Genomic DNA, 20,076 nt, shown 5'->3' with positions numbered 1-20,076 from the left:
CGCCCATATCCCCTTTGGTTGCCTTTTGTTGGTGGACTTCCAGAACTTGTTGGACTGGCTGCTGCTGGACATTTGCTGCTGGGTGAAAGCCTTTGATCTGAACTACAGGGAGACCTGTTTGAAAAAAAGCCGGAGTGCAGAATATCTCTCTGCGAGCAGCTTTGCATTTTCCCAGCCAACTCTCTTCCGTCTTCCTGCAGACCCAAAACGTTCTGTCCCCACTAAAGAAGCCCAGCCCTTCGGGTGCTTGGGAAATGCTCCATTCCTTGATCTTACCTAGACTTTTCTTGGGTTCCCCCCAGCCAGCTGCTCAAGCTCCTCCCTGTCCAGATAGCTCGTTCAACCACGAATAGGTTTGTCCTGTGGCCCCCCGGGGGACGGCTGCTGAAATACCTGCTTTTCCGACTGGGGGCATTTGTGCTGTGGGCTACTCTCCCCTGAGCAAAGGGAACGCTGTTCTGCCTCATGCCCTCCCCGCTTTCCCTGGGGGGCCCTTCCAAGCCCCTGTCTTCTGTCCTCTGCAGGCCAGCGTGCCCTCCACCATCGTGGCGATGTTCTGGAGACGTTAGTTTTGCTGAACCCTTCAGACAAATCCATCTGTGATGAGGTGAGCGTGGGAGCCCAGCAGTGCAGAAACCTTGGGGCAGATCTGATTTGGGAGCCGCGGAAGCCAGAGTTCGCGGTGGTCCCCCTGGTAGCAGTGCTCATCGGGACCTGAGCTGGAGGGGCGGGGCATGAAACAAGGTCTGAGCCATTCAGGGCAGCTCTTTGGCTGCCAAGTGGAAGCAGAAAAGCTTCCCAGAAGTTGCTCTTAGGGGTACGGCCTGCATGGCTTCCGCTGGGCCCTTTCCCATGTACTGGTCTTGAATGGAAGCAGCTCGCTTTTTCTGTTGCCAATACTTGGTGCCTCTAGCCTGGCAGAGTTGGCATTGGAAGGCTGGGCAGAGCCAACCCACCCTCTCAGCCCGGTCCCTCCAGGCGTGAGGAGCGTTGCAGCCCAGCCCACCTGTGGGGCTGGCCGCCTCCTTCAGCATTGTCGGTGAAACGCTTGCGTCGAGGGCCCCCCTCCCAACGTCCTAGAGCCGCTGAACAGCACAAACCACGAGCGTGTACAGAGTTGGACCAGTAAATTAAATTGTAAAAACAAAATACCGCTAAGCTCTCAGCCCTCTCTCTGTGGCCTGTTTTTGTTGACCAGCTGCTGAGAAGAAACAGGATGCTCCGGTTCAAGCATGTTGCAGAGCGGAGAACAGACAGATTCTCCGCTTGCCCTTTTCCTTCCTCCCCCAACCCTTCCTTCCTTTCTGTGCCCTCTCTAGCTCCGTAACCTGATCACTGACCCTTCACGGCACAAACTGCTGATCTTTGCTGGGCCCTGCATAGAGGAAACGGGGGAACTGGTGCTGCAGATGGGCTCCTTCTCCTTGCGGGACTTCATCCAGATCTTTGCCGATAAAGAGGTGCGGCTCCTGCCCTCCCCGGGCTCCCAAACGGAGCTGATTGGCCCTGGGAGAGCTGGGGTGTGTGTGTGGTGTGGGGGGGTTGCCTGGGGTACTGAGCAGAACCCAGAAAGCGAGGCTAGCAGGGAAGGCGTGTTGCCCCGGGAAGCTGGCGCGTGGCTCCTCTGCTGTTCAGTATTTCAAGATTTATCCCTTGGGTGAAAATGTCAGAGCAAAGCTTATCAAATTTGCAGATGGCACAAAAGTGTGTGGGGCAGCTAATCCCCCAGAAGACAAAAGTAGGGCTTGAAATGACAGGGACGCTTGGCGAATGGGCTGCAAATAACAGAATATGCGTAAGCAGAAACAAATGTGCAGTTCTTCATTTAGAAAACAGAAATCAGATTCACAAGCATAGGGTGGGGGATGGATGCCTGGCATCATCACAGTACTTGTGAAAGGACTGTGAAAGAGTAGTTGATTGTAAGCTCACTCTCGCTTTCCAGTGTGAGGCGGCTGCAAAGACACATGCGCAGTATTAGACCGTATCGGCAGAACTGTGGCTTCCAAATAATTGAGGGAAGTGATGCTTCCAACTGAAGTAGTTGACCGAAACCTAAGTATTACAAAGTCCCAAAACTTTAAGGATGTTTTGGACAAATTGGGAAACATTCAGAAATGGGCAATAGGGAAGATCAGGGAGACTGAAATGAAGTCCCATGAAGACAGATGGGATATGTTTAGCCTTGAGAAGAGAAAATGGCGGGGGGCATGGGGGGAAGTATAGATGCTCCGTAATAGAAGGTGATGCCAGGGTGTAGGATATGGAATAATGGATTTAGGTTGCAGGAAGGTTTCAGTTGAATGTTAGAAGGGGCTTCCTCAGAACCAGTAACCCAGAGAGAGAGGGCTCCCTGTTGCTGGCTGTGTTCTGACATAGGCTGGGCAGCTGTCTGTCTGGGATGCCTGAGTGTGGATTCTGGGTATCAGCAGGGAGTTGGACACGGACCTCGAGGGTCCTTTCCAACTCCAAGTTTGGGTGCTCCTTTCCAGAAGGTCCCACAGAGCCACGTGCAGCCTGTGAGAACTCAGGAGAGGTTTTCCTTTTGTATGTACCCCACCCTCATCTCTTCTGATGCAGCCTGGTGGATTGGAAGAGGCAGAACAAGGGCTCTAAGCGACTGCCCCAAGCAAGAGGGGCTGTCCCTCAAGAACTGCCCCCCTGTCTCAAAGCAGAACAGTACAGAGATCTGTGATTCAGTGGAAATATTACACCAAAAAATGAATGTGGGGTGAAGGGGGGGGACAAGGTTCCATCTGCCCTTAGAGTTGTAAATACAATCTTTGCTTTCCCCCTTCACGCACTGTGTGAAAAAGAGCCCCGTCCCCAGGAATTAGATGCTGTACAGAGATAGGTATATTTTGGGGTTTTAACTATGATGTTCCCTTCTCTGACCCTTCTTCCAGGTTGGGGAGTTACTCAGCTCTGCTGACCCCTCTGCCAAAGCCAGTTTGACCGTAATCTGCCCAGACTTCGGGGAATGGAAGGATTCCCAACTGAGCCAGCAAAACCTCTTGGATTTCATTGATCTGTGCTTCAATCCTGGTTGTGTGCTGCCAGAAATGGAGGGCTTACAGGAATTCATTGAGTACCTTTCGGAGTCCCTGGACCCCCTGTCTCCTTTTGACCTCCTGGAGCCACCCAGCACAGTTGGCTTCCTGAAGCTCTCCAAGCCTTGCTGCTATATCTTCCCTGGGGGGCGAGGTGACTCTGCTTTCTTTGCAGTCAATGGCTTCAACATCCTGGTGAATGGGGGGTCCAACCCCAGGTCATCCTTCTGGAAACTGGTGCGCCACCTAGATCGTGTTGACTCCATCTTGGTGACCCATGTGGGGACTGATAGTCTGCCTGGAGTGAACAGTCTGCTCCAGCGGAAGCTTGCTGAAATGGAGGAAGACCCTTCCTCCCAGAGCCCTCAAATTGATGATTGGGTGAAGAACCTCATCTCACCAGAACTGGGGGTAGTGTTCCTCAATGCCTCAGAGAAGCTGAAGGACATAGAAGGGGATTCTGGAGTCTTAAAGAGTTGTGATGAGGCCAGCTTGACTCTACAGTACCTAGACAAATTGGGCATTAAGCCCAACCCGCTTTTCAGGGAAGTTGGTCCTAAGACAGAGCCCACCATCCTCTTTCAGAAAATGGGTGTTGGGCGGCTGGAAATGTATGTGCTTAACCCAGTGAAAGGCAGCAAGGAGCTAGAATTCTTGATGCAGCAGTGGTGTGGGAATGGGCACCCCAAAGAGCTGGAGTTGCCCCTACAGTGTGTGACCTCCATCTGTGCACTCCTGATTTGGCATCCTGTGAGCCCCACAGAGAAGATAGTTCGGGTCTTATTCCCAGGCTGCACACCCCAGGCCAAGATCTTAGAAGGACTGGAGAAAGTCAGACATTTGGAGTTCCTCAAGTACCCTGTTGTCACTCAGAAGGACATGGATTCTTCTTCCATCTCTCAAGCCAAGCACAAGAGGACAGAGAGTCAGGAGAGCCTCAGATCAGGTTCTAGGCTGAGCCTTACAGAATCAGGCCTGCCTGTTTCCAAGGAGAAGAGGGAGCCAAAGCTGGCCAGTGTCAGAGACCGACCCAAGGCACCCAGTGAAACCTCAAAGGGCAGTGTTGAGGAGGAGAGGTCCAAAGGGTCCCAGCTGAAGATGGAGCCCTCTGCAGAGAAGGCCAAACAGGATGCACGGCCTAAACAGTTGAAGGAGAAGCCAGTGGCCAAGAAAGATGTGAAGAAGCTGGTTTTGAAGGAAGATACTACTCAGGAGAAGGACATTGCAAAGAAAGAGGGAAAGATGTATCTTCCCAGAAGAGAGCCAACAAAAAGAGAGGAGACCAAGAAGGATGCGAAGTGGGAGGACAAGGCATCAAAGCAGCCTGCAAGAGACTTGCGCAGAACTCCAAGTGCAGAGGTGAAAAGGCCCCTGTCCAAAATGGGCAGCTTCAGAAAGACCATTCCTTCTCTAAAAAAGGACATGGACAGGCCAAAGAACAAGTTGCCGAAGGAAGCCTCGAGTAAGTTGCCAAGCAGCACCAAAGGAGGCCTCGTGGATGGATCTAAGCCATCGTTGTCATCATCAGAGAACGATACACAGGAGAAGCTGCGCGGGTCCTCCCGACAGGCGGTAATGGCAGGAGAGGTGATTGGTGAAGCCACAACCACAGCAGAGAGTGAGTTGGTGCCTTCACCGTTGGACAGTTTGGACTGCCAAGGAAACGGGTTGGAACCCGCCCAGAATGGCTTGGGCACAGAGGCAGGCCCAGAGAGCCCTCAACTGTTTCGGCGTCTGGAAGCTGGCTCTCCTTTAAAATGGATTGGACCCCCATCTCCACTGGTCAAGACTCCCAAGAGCGATCAGAGCATCAACTTTGAACTGACTCCTACAGACCTTCAGGCCAGGCTCAGCCACTGCCCAGATACGGAGGAAGCTTGTGGCAGCTCTGAAGACAAGACCCTTGAGATGATGTCCCCGGCCAGTGCGGGTCACACCCCATCCCACCAGTCTCCCATTGAAGATGTTGCTATGGCGGAGGAGCCGGCAGCCGTCCTCAACCCCTGGAGGCCTGAGGGCTCTGGCCCCGGTCCCCGAGCCTCGCACGACAACTCCAGCTCTTCCCAGGAGAAGCATTCCGGGTGCCTCTCTCCAAGCCTCTTTCGTGACGACATCCACGATGTGTCCCCCACTCTCACCACTCCCTCGCTGCCGGCCGAAGTGGGCTCCCCCCATTCCACAGAGGTGGATGAGTCGCTCTCTATCTCCTTCGAGCAACTCTTGCCACCAGTGAGCGAGTTTCCCCAGGAAGAAGGAGAGCACGTGCAGGCTGGGGGGCTCACCCCAGATCTCGAACCTGCACTGGGGAAAAGCGGGATGTCCCTGCCCATCCTCTCCCGTCACCCCCAGCAGCTGGATGGCCACGCCTCGCCCCGGTCTGGCTGGCGATCGGACTCTCCCCACGACGTGGATCTCTGCCTGGTGTCCCCTTGCGAGTTCGAGCACCCCAAGTCTGATAGATCACCGTCGGCCAACTTCAGTCCCCGGGACACGTCCAACAGCAGCGACCTCTCCCAGGAGCTGGCCAAGCCCTCGTCGCACAGGAAGGGCCCTCGCGGCCGCCGGTCCTTCCCACTTGTGGATGAGACTCCTCCGACTTCCTTCAGCGAGTCGCTCCCCACCCTCTCGGACTCCGACGTCCCACCTGCTATGGAGGAGTGTCCTTCTCTCATGGCCGGTGGCGGGCTGGACTCAGACGACGATTCGGAGAGCCTGGCTCAGGCCCACGATCCACTCCCGGCTGCCCTGAAAGACCCTTGCCCTCTCCCTGCCCAGCCGGGGATCTGCATGGTGGACCCAGAGAGGGAAGGTGCAGCCAGAGCCAAGCGAACGCCAACACGGGGCAGCTCCGCCCCTCCCAAGCCGGACGCCCCCAAAGCTACTGCTCCAAATGCCCGGGCAAAGCCGTCTTCAGCTAGTGTGGGGGAGAGGGCCCGGCTGCCAGCCCCTGGCAGAAGTGACCCACTGGCATCTCGGGCCAGTGGGGATAATCGAATGCCCTTCAGTCAGCGGAATGCGAGCATCAGGCCTCCCCTGGGGGCTGGAAGAACCTCTCCGGCAGGTAATTGAGCAGTTACTGCCCAGAGTCCCTCCTTTACAGGGAGACAGGCGGCGATAAAAATTTGACTGACAAATAAATAAATAATTTGCCCTGCTCAGTTTTAGAGAGGCCTTCCCCTTGCAGTTACCTGATGTCAGTCCACCAGGTAACCCAGACCAGGAATCAGCTCATTGGGAAGGCTTTTATTGAGAGCCACTCTAATAACAGAATTTTGCAAGTCGGATTGTGCTGGACCTCCTGTCCATCTTATGCCCATAAGTGTTGGGGAGGTGTCTGAGCCGTTTCTGCATGCTCTCTGCTCATTTTGCACTTAAGCTGTGTTTTTCCCCTTGTTGTTTTGGTAGTGGATCTGGTCAGTCTCCATCAACTCATCCTCCTTACTGTCTAGACTCGGTGTTTGCTTTTTGGTCTTAATAGCCAGTCAGTTGTGGCTAGGGATTACTTGTTTTCCTGCAATAATGTCTTGTTCAAGGCAGTTTGCATGGGATTCTCCCATAACTTTATCCTTGCAACTCTTCGGTGAGGGGGTTGGGCTAAGAAAGAGCAGCAGGGCGCTCAGTGGGATGAGGATTCTGTTCCCCAGTTGCTTGGCCACACCCTGTGGTGCTGCAGTGGGCTGGTTTCCTGGTAGCCCAGTAGTCCACGCTGACGCTGCTGCTGCTGCTGCTGCTGCTGGGGTACTACCTTGGCTCTGTCTCCAGGTAGGAAGGCTGGGAGAAGAGACCCTCTGAGGGGGACCCCATCCGATCCCATCTGGACTGGAGACAGCATCGGGAAGGCGGAATTCTCAGGGCTTCCCACACTGGCCAGAGGTGGTTCGCAGAGAGTAGCCCCCGGTCCAGCCCCTCCCAGGCCAACATCTGCTCAGGTGGCCCTCCCCGGTGGAAGAGCTTGGCTGGGCTAACCCTCTCGAGGGCGGAGGCCTAAAACGGCTTGAGGAGCAAGCGGGGCCCCAGTGGGGTAACCAGAACCACAGCAGGAAGGCACGGAGGGCAGCGAATGCTTCCCCAAGAAGGAACCCGCTCTGTTAAGGCCCCTGACAGGCTCCTTCATCCTCAGGTGTTGGCCACCCATGGTTCCAATTTTAAAAGGAGCAGCCTGGAGCCCCACATCCCGGGAGACTTCGGACACCCAGTTAGCCCCTTCCCTTAGGTCACCAGTGCAGCAGTCGTCTCTGCTAAGTTTTGGAGCAACTGCACGTGGCCTGGGCCAAGGAGCAGCCCCTGCCCTGGAAGTCCCCTGATCCCAGAGGGGTGGACCGAAAAGCATCTTGGGTGACAGAGTCCAGTTTGGGTGGTGGAGGGAATGTGCCTGTGGGAGCCTGGTCTGTCCGTCAGTCTCATCTAGCAGGCAGCGGCTCCTGCTCCATGGCCGGTCTGTTGAAGCAGCCTGTCCTGGGGAGGGAGAGCGGGAGGGAGGCCCACAACCTCCCCGGGCTGGAATAATTCGGTCTCAGAGCTAGTTTTTCAGGTTTGCAGGGCCATCTCTCTGGTAGGGAGAAAACATTCAAGGGCTGTTTTGCTTTGTTTAGGAGAAAAACAAGTTGGATAAAGCTGGGAGGACGGGGCGACTCAGGCCCACTGATTGCTGTGCCATGCCAGGCACCGGTTCCGCCCCTGGTTGAAACTGGAGAACAGCTGCTGGGTGCAGAGGGAAGCCCCCCCGCTGATCTCTGGCAGCAGGCACCCCAGAAGGCTCCCTGGGCTCTCGGCCAGGCTTCCTCCTTGCTCCCCCGCTGATCAGCACCATCACTGTCCTTGGCTTGTTTCAGGCACCCGGTCCAGCCTGCTGCGCTCCCCAGTGTACCTGGAGCTGGCCTACATTCCTGGCGCCACCAGTGCCCAGAAAGTGGATGAGGACTTCTTCCGGTATGTCCGTTCCCAGTGCTACGTCATCAGCGGCGAAGACCACATCAAGGAGAGCGTCATGAGGGGCATCCTGGATGCCCTGCTGTCGGGGAAGCAGCATTGGGCTCACGACACTCAGGTAGGGCACAGGCAGAGAGCTAATGCTCTCTTTGGGCCAGCTTTATGCCCAGGTAGGCATCACAGAGCCCACACAGGAGCTTCCCAGCTTGTGGCTTTGTTGCTGCGACAGGACCTCAGGTGGTAATTCTGCTGCCAGTTGATTGTGAGGGGCACAGCTCCCCAGCAGAGTCCCTGCTTTGCATGGGACTTTGCATTCCCAGTCACCTGCCTTGGTTGAGGGACATAATGAAATCATAGAGTGTGAACAGATCTTAGAGATCTTGATTCCTGCTGAGTAAAGGATCCACTAGATCATCTCTGGAGGATTACCATCCTGCCCGTCTGAGACCTCCAGTGAAGGAGGGCTCATCGCTTCATGTGGCCGCCAGTTCATACAGCTAGGAAGGGGGTCCTGCAGCCTAGCCTGATCCTGTTTCCTCATACTGTTGACCCCTTGCTCTAGTCCTGCCCTCTGGGGCAAGAGAAACAAGCCCCCTCCCTCTCTGGGGGGCAGCCCTTCAGATCTCAGAGGGGCTCTGTCCTTTCTCCCCTCCGCCTTCTCCCCTGCAGGCTGAACCTTCCCAGATCTTTGTTCCCTTGAAACCCAGTCCCACTTGTCATGGTCCTTTTTGAACTAAGTTCCCAGAAGTGGACACAGGACTTCAAGTGGGGGTCTGACCAGGTCAGCCCATGACCTGGACTCTGTTCTTCTCTTAATGCACCCCAAGACCACACCGGTCTTTCGGGCAGCTTTGTCTCACTGCCAGCTGGGGTTTGGCTGGTGGTCAACCAAGGCACCCAGATCCCTTCTGCATGTGTCATGGCCAAGCCTTACAGCCCAAACGCAGAACTTATGTCTCCCTCTTGAATTCCTGCCCTAGAGAGGGAACCCAGCTCAAAGTAGAGGGGCACCCGAGGCTAAGAGCGTAGCTCCGATGTTTGGTTATTCATTACTGGATTTAGAAGGCCGCCCGACTCCACAAGACTCTGATCTCTAGCAGGGTGGAGGGCCAGCAGCTTATTTGAGTCCTGCTCAGCAGGAATCCTGAGATGAGTTACACAGTCTGCTGTCAGAGAATGCTCCGTCTCTGTCGCCCAAGAACGATAGGTGGGCTGACTGTGAAGTGCCTTTCTGGTGCCCAGCAGATGGCCTGATGGTCCCGCTGTACTGAGAGGGGGTCAACGCAAAGGCATCCAAGCCACCTGGAGTCAGATACAAACTGACTGCGGCTGCAGACCGTTGCTTTGTGCCTCCGTTTGTGACAAGGGTGGTGCATTATCAAAAGGAACTTCTGTATAAAGAGGCTGAGCTCTGCTCGGCTGAAGTCAGCGTGTGGAACTGAAGGCCAGGAAGGAGTCTTAAGAGGTGGCGTTAAGGCTTTTCTGCTGGGTCTTTTAGTGACCCAAAGGCGGTGGGGGTCTTTCATGTCTGAGAATAGCGACCAGCCCCCTTCTCAAGGGAGGAGGCGGAGGGTCACCCCTGCCGGGGCGTGGGCCGCTCAAGGCTGGAGGAGCGGCAGCAGGGCAGGAGGTAAGCCCCTTTTCTCCGTCCCTCCTTTCCCTGCTCAGGTGACCCTCATCCCGACCTTTGACTCGCTGGTCATGCACGAATGGTACACGGAGACCCTGGAGCGGCAGCAGGAGCTGGGGGTCACCGTCCTCGGGAGCAACAGCACTGTGGCCATGCAGGATGAGACCTTCCCAGCGTGCAAAGTGGAGTTCTGAGCCCGGGTGCTTCGGGCCAGGCGCTGAGGCCGGGGAAGGCCCCGGGCCGTCCTTTCTCCCCTCCTCGGGCTCACGGGCCAGCTGCTGGTGAAAGAAGAGGGGTCTCCTCCCAAAGTTGTGTTTCTCGCCAAAAGAGCCTTCTCCCATCCTGGGCCTGGGGGCGGAAGGGCGACCCCTGCGGCGTGTTCCGCGTCCCTTCAAGAAATAGCATCCACTGTTTCTCTGGTTTGTTTGCATGTTCACCGCCACAGCTTCTCCCCCAGCCGAGTGTAGAAAAGAAGGGAAGAGTGGAGGGGGGTGGGGGGTCACACTTTCCTGCAAGGCAGCCCAGCGAGGGGCACAGCCCAGGGTCTCTCGGCAGCCCCGGCCTCTCCCGTCCCCCAGAGCCCACGGCCACTGCTGGGACTTGGGTCCCCGGGGAGGGGCTGCTGAGCTCACCCCGCCCAAGGGAGAGGGCAGCATCGCTCTCCCCCAAAAACACCACCAGTGACAACGGGCTGTGGGGCTGGGAGGGGCTGGCAGAGGGTTGCGGTTCCCTGGCTGCCTTTCTTGCAGGCTCTTGGATGGCGTCCCTGCACCAGCCTTGCGGGAGGGTGACGCGGACCCTGTTTCTCCTCCCTTCCCTCTGCGGTTGGGGGCTACGCTGTTTCCAGGAAGAGGCCCAGCCGTTTCACATTGCCCGGTGCGTTTTGCCTCCTCTTGGCACACGGTTCTTTTGAGATGCCAAGCAAGGGCGTCTTTCCAGGCCCCCCCGCCCATCCCTTGTTCCTCCCCCGCTTGCTGGGAGACAGCACTCCACACGAGCCAGGGGGCCACAGTAGCCCCTTCGGGCCTGCCCTGGGCAGCCGGACCACGGGCTGACGCCGTGCTTTGGGGTCCCAGCCCCTCTAAATGTGCGGGGAGCGGCCTTGGGCCTGGCTCTCTCCCAGGGAGGCCAAGGGTCAAACATGCCCATTCACGGGCGGCCCCGCCTCTTCAGCCCCACAATCCAGATTTCTTCTACCTCTTTATGTTCAAAACCTTGGAGGATTGGGCAGTTTTCCTGGAGGCTTAATCTGCAAAAGCCGAAATCCAGCAGATGGCACCCACTGGGCCCTTCTGCAGCTCTGGAAACTCCCCTCCTCCCTTTAAAGTTTGAAGGAAAGTTGGGGGGAAAAGCCCCCCACAATGTGACACTAAATCTTTCATTTTCTAAGGAAGGAAAACGTGTTTTTTTAAATGTGTTTTATATTTTTTTCTAAAAAACCACCAAAACTGTTATCATATGAAAGGTTTATAATTTATAGGATTGCCTCCTGTGCAGTGCCCAGCGAAGTTGCACATGGAAGAGGTTGGGTGTGCCACCCGAGCTCTGCCTGGCCCTTTGCTTGTCCACCCCCCCACCCCCCTTCCTCCTGTCTCTGGGATCAGCCTTGTCTTTTGTATTGGCATGATGTGTGTTTAGAAAAGGTATTTTGGGGAGGGGGGAATGTTTTCACCACCTTGATACTTAAGCTTAGCAAATGAGGACGGGGAAGGGGGCAGAGGGCTGGCTCACCACCCGGGGGTCTTCCTCTTCCTGGCCTGATCTGACCCCCTTCTCTTGAGTCTCTTTCTCCCAACTGTAGGAAAAACAGGTTGTGGTTGTTGTAGCCATTACACAGTTAACACAGTTAACCCTGTGATACACAACGTTACGTGTGCACACACACAAACGCACACCCGTGTTGAACTCTTAAACCATTAAAGAAGTATGTAGCTGAACAAGTCTCCTGTGCCGTGTTGGGAGTTGCGCCACTCGCTCCATCTGGGTGCCCCTGTAGAAGCTGTTGATTGCCTTTATATCCACCCAAGCCACATCCAGCGGCTACCGAGGAGTAAGGGATCCTGGAAGTGGAGCCCGGCACCCTGCCAAAGGCGTGGCTGGCTTGCCCAATGATACAGTGGGCGTCTGAGTCCTGCAGGAAGGAGCTCTCCTCCTGCAGTTCCTCCTCACTTGGCCTTTCCAGGATGCGGACGGCCTCGCAGCGTGGATCGTGCCTTACCACTGGGGGGCGGGGAGTTTGAGGGATGTGGACTGTCCTGCAGAGGCCAAGCTTCATGACGTGCTGCCGGCCAAGATACCCAGAGATCAAGGCTCTGGTCCTCTGCGTGCCGAAAGGAGTGCTCCGGTTTTGGCCTCTGGGTCGCGGCACCCTTTGCTCAGATCCAGCGGGCGTGTCGTCACGAGGGAGGGCCAGAGGCTGCAGGGGCCGAGGTCAGCTGGTCGGTGCCTCTGGGAAGCCATGGCAAACCCAAGGCTCGAGGGGTCCCATCTTCATGTGCTGATGGGAGGGGGCTGGGGTAGATTGCAGCCTTCCTGCAAGGCAGCAAAAGGGACATCACCAGACATGAAGCAGGCTCTGACTCGAGCAATATTTCCCTACCCTTCTTGCACCCAGAAAGCGGCATGGCCCACTTTAAAGCTGCTCGGACCCTTCTAAGGAAGGATGGGCTGAAAGAGGCCTGCCCTCGTGGGCCACCGGAAGGGAAGAAGCCTTGCAAGGGAAGGAGCATTGCTCGGGACGTTGCTCAGACCCACTTGGAGTGGGATGTGGATTGGCAGGTCCTGTCGAGGTGGCTGGAGGGGTATTGGGAACCGATTGACTCTGGGAAAGCAGAGGGTGCTTTGTGACTGCCCAGGCCCCTCCTGATGCTTGGTGAAAAGCACCAGGGAGAGGGGTGGGGTCGGGTGGAGGGCTGGGTCAGGACAGTGAGCAGAGAAAGGCGTTTCCTGTAGAAGACTTTTTTTTAAAGGAAAAACTCTGGTTTGGGAAGAGAATCAAGTACTTCCAGCTGAGACTCCGGCATCTTCAGGGCTGGACTTTGCATCCCCTACCCTGCCCCCCAAACTCCGACTGGTGGGCAGATTCCGGCAAGAGATGTGGCCTGGTTCCCCTCTGCATCCCTTGACCCTGCCCTTGATCAGCTGGCTCTGTTGCTATTGGTTGCAATGGCGAGGATCAAGGGATGGAGTAAAAGTGTTGTCATGGCAACTGCCTGGAAAAGATACCGTTTGGGAAGCATCTCTGGTGCGCTAACCCAAAACCTGGAGGACTCCTACAGCTTCCTCCCCGCAGGGAAGGAAACCCAGGGGCCGCACCTAAGTCAGGGTTGCCGGCCCAGGCGGGATTCGGGGACGAGGCGGTTCTACGCTACTGCTCAACACCGGTTCCAAACGGCGCCCGGCACCGCGGATGGCCTGTAAGAGAGGGGAGCAATTAGGCCGGGCTTTGGAAAAGGGCCCGGTTGAGCGGGGCCTCAGTGGTGCCTGGCAGACAGGGCTGCCCTCCTACGAACCGCCCGGGACTCCCCGCCAGGGTCTGGCGGGCGCTTCCGGGAAGCTGCTGCCCAGACCTCGGGCCTGCTTTTCGGCGGCGTCCCTTCGCAAACCGATGCCGGGAAGAGGAACGCGAGACTCTCTCCGGCCTCCCGCAGGGGGGCCGGGGGAGGCCAGCCAGGACAGCTCCTTGGGACCCCCAGCCCCTTCCCGAGGCGTTCCAGGCGGGGAAGGCCCACCGCAGGCCCGGCGCCTCCCGCGGTTTCGCCCGCGCTTGCGGTTGCGCGGCCACTGACGGCGGCCGGGGAAGCCGAGCACCTTGACCGCGGCCGGCGCTGCCCCCGGCGAGGGCACCGCCTGCCTCCCCGCGCTGGAAGCGTGTCGCGCGCGACTGGCCGGCCGCCTCGAGGGCGCGGAGCAGCAGGCCGCGTCTCGGGAACGCGAGGGGCAGCGGGCGGGGATGCGCCCCAGAAGCTAGCGCGGGCTTCAAGGGATCGCGGCGTCCTTTGAAACGGGCTCCGCGCGGGCAGTCTTGGGCATGGCGGACCCGTCGGAGGGGCGCGGACGGTTCTCGCCGGGACCCGGTTGGCAGCCCACGCCTCGGAAGCTTTTTCTGGAGCAACTCGCCCGGGCTGGCGGGCGCGCGTTGCAAGGCTGCCCCGAGGTGGGGCTCGCTCCAGGCCAGATCCGGCGGAGAGCCCCTTCCGCCCGGCCCGACCGCGGGGCTTTCCAGAGCAACGTCCTCGGAGCAGCGGGAGCGCTGCGGGGAAACCCCCGGGACTCGCGGGCCCGCCCGGCTGCGTGCGCGGGAGAGGCTCGGCTCTCTTGGGGGCGGGCTGCCCCCGTCCCTCCTCCTGTAGAGGAGCCGCCGCGAGGTGCGCCCCGTCTGAGCCGGCCCGCGGCGGGTCCTGGAAAGGGGGGGCGCCGCGTACCGACCGCCGAGGGAAAGGCGGCCGCTACCGCTTTAAATATGCAAATGAGCGCCCGCGGTGCGGGGGGAGGAGCCTGAACGCGGTGGCGGGCGCGCCAGCCAATCCGGAGCGAGCCTTCTTTCCGTCTTGCGGCCGAGGCGGCCCTGCAGAAGCCCCGCCCGCCCCTCCCCCTCCTCCGCGGGGGGGTCTTTGGGCGGAGGAGGCGGGCGAGGCAGGTGCGCGATGCGAAGGAGCGTGGAAGGTCAGTGTGCGCCCCCCCCGCGGCGCCGAGCCTCCTCCCGCGCAGAGCCGCCGGGGGGGGTTCCGATCCTTGCGCCCCCCAAAGCGGGGGGGTGGGATCCACGCGCGGCCGCTCCTTGCCGCCTGTTTATTGCAACGCTGAATGCGGGAAGCGCTGGGAGGGGCCGTTAATTCCGGGGAGCTTGTCTGAGCCGGGAGTGTTGTCTCCTGAGCGGTCTTTGGATCCCCCCGCGAAGGCTCTTCCCGTCTGCGCTGCGGGGGGGCCCAGATCTGCGCCCTGCCCTGCCTTTCCCACGGCGGGGTTCCGCAAAGCCGAGCGGAGCGCGCCATCGTTTTGGGGGGGTGTTGCTGCTGCTGCTGCTGCTGCTGCGGCCCCGGGGGGGGCACTGCTTTCATGCTGACGGCGATAGGAACCCTTCCTTACGAACCTGTATTCTGCCAGACTCGCCCTCCGGTGGGGAGCAGCCTCGCGGCCCCAGTTCTGAGAATACTGGTGGGAGGGAGGGAGGGGAAGGCCGGCCTGGTAGGCCCGAGGCCAGGGTGGGGGGGGTGCAGGGGCTGGGTGCGCAGTAACTGGAACCCTGCTCTGCACCCTGGCCGACATCTGGCCCGGGCGCCCCCTCCTTGGTCTGGATTGGCTGGGGGGGGCTTCCTCTGCAGGTGTCTTTGCATGGAATTGGGACGGGGGGGGGGGTGGCTGCGCCCATTTGTTCCTGTCCAGTCACCTGCGGGCAGTGCTCCCTTCCAGCCATCTGGGGCAGGAGGGCTGTGCCGAGGGAGGGGAGGCCTGGCGTCCTGTCTCAGCCAAAGGTCTGGCCACCGGCCAGAGCAGAGAGATAAGGTGGGGGACTTCGGACGCTGAGGCTGCTCTTGCAGCAATGCTTCTGCCAGCGGCAGTGGCTCTGACCCGGAGGGGGCGGGGTGGGATCCAGGGGGTCCAGCCCCTCTGGACCACTCTTTGGCCGGCCCACAGGGACCTGGGACTGCAGGGTGTATTTGAGGCACAAGCACCCTGGGCTGTTGCGGGTTTGCCCCTGTGGCAGCCCAGGCCCTGCATGCTGCGCCCCCCCAACCCATCCAGTGGGGCTGAGTGGCCGGGGGCCCTGCTCTGCTGACCTTGTCCCAGCAGCACTGGCTGGAGGAGCAGGCCGCAGGGGCCACTGGTGCCACGCGAGCTGGGAACTAAAATGCCTCCTTCCGTCTCAGTAAAAAACTGGAAATGGCACAGTGGGGCATAGTGTGCCACGTGTTGGAAACAGGCTGGAAGGGGTAGGTGCAGGCCAGGCCAGGCCAGAAAGTGCCCTTTAGCTCTCAAGGACACTCACCTTAAAGTAGGCAGAAGGGCCAAATGGAACCTCCATGTGCAGGGGCGGTCTGCTCTGAAGGCCACAGCTGCCCTGGAGGCGCTCCTCTGGCCCGTCTGCTCCTCCTCCTCCTCCTCCTCCTCATCTGGTCCTGGAGCGGCCCCCTCTGGGGAGCAGGGGGTTGGGGGAACAGGCCTCTGCCCCAGCTGAAACTTGGGGAGCGCTGGGGCAGTGGCACCCCCTTGAACTGTTGCTTTGGGAGCCGAGCCCTGCGGCAGGGCTCCGTGGGGGGGCTCCCGCCTGCCTTTGGCCCTGTGAATAGCTGTTGGAGCCCGCCGGTGGGGGGGGGAACAGCCGTCACTTCTGCTGTGGGGGAACTGCCTGGCTGCTGTGGCTGCTGCATGGCCCTGTCCGGAGCGCGAAGGCTCCCCCCTCCCCACCTGCTGAGTCTCCGGTGGGGCTGGGCCGTCGGAGCAAGCGTGGGACCCCTTGCAAACTTTTGCCCTCCGGTGCCTCGGCAGCTCTCCTGGCAAGTTCCGGGTCCTTCCCGGCAAAAGGCAGTCTTTTGCTTAGAGAGGGAGACTTTGGTTGCGGCAACTGCAGGTCGGGGGGGAGGACCTGGCTGCGCCCAGCAGCTGCCCTGGCGGCCAGGAAGGGCCTTCTGCCTTCCTCTGCCCATAACAGCCTCCTGTTTTGCTGGCAGGTAAAGTTCCCTGCTGAAACAGGGCTGGTAGGAAAGGATGGGAAATCTGTTGCCCATGAGCCAGGCACCGAATTGGCATTGACAGCTTCTGTGCCAGGCTCCAGTGGACACCCCCCCCCCCCCCAGTCTAGTAAACCCTGGAGGAGAAGGAGGAGGAGGAGGAGGAGACTAGCCATGGCATCTAACTAAGCTGACCTTCCAAGTTTCATGGCAGTTTACCTGCAAGGCTGGTTGCTGAGGAGCCCGAGGCAGGTGAACCCAGCCAGGCCTCTCATGTGTTCCCCTTGTTCTGAACTGGCCTGGGGCTCCTTGGAGCTCCTGCAGGCCTGGAGGTTGCAAAATGGTAACTTGAAAAGTGGGGCACCTCTTCCTTACCAAGGTCCTTGGTTTGGGCAGGACCATCCTGGGAACAAGGACGGTTTCTGGGAGGGCCTTTTTTGTCTCCGGCTCTGATCCGTGTGGGATTTCCTGTGGCTGGACCCAAAGCCCCGGAGGCCAGCCACTGCTGGCGGGAGAGCTGTCCAAGGCATTGGCGGCCTCTGGCAGCCCTGGCACACAGCAAGGGTACTGCGGTGCCAGGCTGTGACCAGAGCCAGTCCAGGAGGGCATCATGGCTGTTGGCTGCAGCATCTGCCCTGGGGCGGAGGTGGGCACCGCAGCCCACAGGCTACATCCAGACCCTCCCCCCATCCTTATGGGGAGCAATCCAGAAACTTGGTTGAAGCAGGAAACCCACCGAAACTGGGGAGAAAACCTGGAATAATTGTATAAAAGTTTAAGCAAATTAAAGCTTTCCGGACTGAAGGCTGTACAACCTCTGCTGAGCCCCTCCTGGGAAGGGGGCCCCCACCGCTCTGGGTCACGGCGACCACTGCACAACTCGCCTTCCCCTTCAGAGGTTGTCAGTAACATTCAACTGAGGTCCCCCATCACTTAAATCCACGAGTTGCGTCCTTCCCTCTGGAAGGAGAGAACCAGGTTTTGCCCTGTCTGGTGTGAATCCCTCGTGGGCATTTGGAGAGTGCCTGCATGTCCCCCTCGGCCACCATTTCCCAGCGCGTCTCGTCTCTCCCCTCGACACCCTTCTCTGGACCTCTAGTTTAACATCACGGAAGTAAGGCTTGGAAGGGGTCTTGGAGATCATCTAGTCCGGCCCCCGCCCAGGGCCCGTCTCTGAATTCTTGAATTCCCAGAACTTGGACACAGGACCCGAGGTTCGGCTGAAGCTCATTCACAGCACAGAGCTGTGCCTGGTCCCATTTCTGCCAGCCTCCGGCTGCTACCTACCCAGGATTCTGCACTTCTCCATTGTTGGGGGGAAACAACACTTTTGGGCAGGAGAAGAGAAAGTGGGGGGGCATTTCTGCCTCTTCTTTGTCGCTCGCCTGCCTTCTTCATGCAGCCGCTCGCGGGTTGGTTCTTCGCTTCTGATCTGACGGTGCCCCCAAAAAGCCCTTTCGGATATTTCTCTTCTCTCCTCTGCAGTTCCACACTGCTGGACTCCCGTCCTTCCTGCTTTGCGGCCCTCAGTTACTTCTTCCTCACTGGACCTGTTTGCAGTTGTGTTTTTGTGGCAGAAGAGGTCCTGAAAAGGAGGGACCCCCGCTTGTTTGGCCCCCTTTCCCCATAACCTCCTCTCTGTGCTCCAGAAGCTGGCAGCAGAGGCTGGGCGGTGGGGCCGCGTTGAGCTGCCGGTGGGCCAGGTGCCCTTGGGGGAGAGGGTGGCTGGCCTTTGGGGGCGCTTTGATGCACCTGGGCTCGGCCTCCATCCTTGCTGGGCTGGATCCCTGCCATGTGCTTGTGGGGGGTGCTCCAAAGCGGCTGCTAGTGCAGAGTGGTGGGTAAGAACAGCCCCATAACCCCACCCCCTGCTGCAGGTACTGCGTTGCCCCCGGGAAGCTTCCGGGTGCAACTCAGAGGTGGCTCCTGGGGCCTTTGTGACCGCCTCTTGTCAGTAGAGCCTCGCCCGGCTTGGTGAGGCCTGGTGGCCACCCTTGAGGCAGTCCCCACAGAGGCCTGGTCAGCCCAGCCCTCACATCGCTGGCAGGCCCCAAACGCCGCCCCTGGAGGACTGCCCGTGCCTGCGCTTTCTTTTCGCTTGTGCGTTTAGGACTGTTGTGCTGTTTTGTGCCAACGGTTTTGGCTTGATTGTTGCATATCCTGGGGTTACCTTGGGTTTAAGGCAAATCTTTGGGAACTGGCAGATCCCAGAGACCAGTGTGGGCCTCCAACCATCTCTGGTGAGGTGGGGGCTGCATTTCCAAGAGTGGGGGCTGACAGAACCCCCCTCTGCCCTGCAGAGCCTTCGTCATATGCAGCCCGTGGGAGTGTGTGCTTCTCCCCTTTGGAGGGAAACGAAGGGGCAAACTCAGTTTGCAGCTCCATTTTTTGGGTGGCCACAGGTTTAAAGCTGAAAGTCACCAGCCTTTGGGAAGTCGTGGTTGGCAGGGCCCCTGGTGCAGAGGAGCTGCCTTGCAAACGTGAAGCGGGGCACCTCCTCCTTTCTGGCCACGTTCTCATACCACATCGGACCTGGGGGGGGGGACTCTGGAGTTTGCCCCTCTGCGCTGCATAAGCCATGACCATGGGGAGGGCCTCCCTGGAACCACCACTCTGCCCTCCATCCATCCCTTCATCCATCTCTCCGTGTTAATCAGAAGTGGTTTTCGAGCTTCCAGGAAGAGACACAAGACTGGCCCAGGAGCCTCTCCGTGGGCACTTCTCAGAAGGGGGTTCTGAACCAGCCTTCCACCCCCAGCATCCAATCAAGGGGGGAAGTTGGAGGAGGAAGAGAGAGAAATGAATGAAAAAAAAAAAACAAAGTCAATGAAATGAATGAAAAAATCCTAAAACAAGTGGGCAGAGTGGTGGAATGAATGCTGAGGCCTGGATACCACGGTTCTTTGAATGGGGTGGGGGCATTTCCAGGCCACCATCTCCCCCCCCCCAGGGCTTTTTGTGATTCTCAGACAGGACACCCATAAAATGACCCTTCTTCAGTGGCTCCACTGCCGTAAATTGGACAGAATGAGGAGCTTGCCAGGGGTCCCAAGATGTCTCCTGGCCCTTTGTGGGGAGGCAGCAAGCAACCAGGCCCTCTCCGTGCCCTGCATTGCAATGTGGTTCCCCCTCAACTTGGCTAGCCTGAACCAGAGAACCACCCCTGCCGTGGGAGAAATGGCGGGGGGCTGCTCTGCTGCTGACCCAGCAGCACGCACAACCCTCTGGCCAGACCACGCCAGGCTGGGGGACTTGCTGGCCAGTCTTTTGTCGCTGTGTGCCGTATGCGACATGAACGTGCCTGTGGTACTTTGCTAACTTGGGTCCCGGCGTTCTGTGAATCCAGTCTCTGTAACGGACTGCTCTGTGCGGACGGGTCTGTTCACGCAATGCTTCCTTGCCCCCAGCGGGCGTCAGAGGCAGAGCCCCGGGACCTGGTCTGGCAAGGCAGTTTATGTGGCTGCCCATCCCGCTACCATGATTCTGGGTGGTGAACACGGAATTAAAACCAGAAAACCACAAACAACTCAAATTATTAAGCAAATTACAGCCATGGCCCATCTGTCCCTCTTGTGCCAGAGGCCCAAATAGATCGTGCCACCTTATGCTCAGGGAGAAACAGCTGCCAACCAACAAGGCTCACCCGACACGCGGCCCAAATGCCCAAGGGAGGAGCCCTCGTATCGCCTTGTGGGGCAATGCCGCTCACGGGGCAGGTGCCATGACAGGGGAGGCAGGGCCGGGAGATGGCGTTGCGTAATGGGAGGGCCGCGAAGTGTGCTGCCCTGTCAGTTCC

At 58.7% G+C, this 20,076-nt stretch overlaps 2 protein-coding genes across 2 annotated transcripts in view; both read left to right on the top strand.

Moving 5' to 3' along the window:
- Window positions 1-11,549, top strand: part of MAP1S (microtubule associated protein 1S) — a 32,418-nt gene extending 20,869 nt beyond the window's left edge. Inside the window, exons 3-7 of the mRNA XM_063291014.1 lie at window positions 525-607; window positions 1,320-1,460; window positions 2,907-6,111; window positions 7,883-8,097; window positions 9,648-11,549. Coding sequence (XP_063147084.1) covers window positions 525-607; window positions 1,320-1,460; window positions 2,907-6,111; window positions 7,883-8,097; window positions 9,648-9,803 — 3,800 coding nt within the window. The 3' untranslated portion in view covers window positions 9,804-11,549. The remainder of the gene's footprint in view (window positions 1-524; window positions 608-1,319; window positions 1,461-2,906; window positions 6,112-7,882; window positions 8,098-9,647) is intronic.
- Window positions 11,550-14,210: 2,661 nt separating this feature from the next.
- The window catches only part of FCHO1 (FCH and mu domain containing endocytic adaptor 1), a 29,807-nt gene continuing 23,941 nt past the window's right edge, over window positions 14,211-20,076 (top strand). The window contains 1 exon segment of the mRNA XM_063291034.1: window positions 14,211-14,274. The gene's annotated coding sequence lies outside the window, so the exon portion shown is untranslated.

This window comes from Candoia aspera, chromosome 1 (genome assembly GCF_035149785.1).
Source record: "Candoia aspera isolate rCanAsp1 chromosome 1, rCanAsp1.hap2, whole genome shotgun sequence".
Lineage (NCBI taxonomy): Eukaryota > Metazoa > Chordata > Lepidosauria > Squamata > Boidae > Candoia > Candoia aspera.
This window is presented reverse-complemented; position numbering and strand designations above follow the sequence as displayed.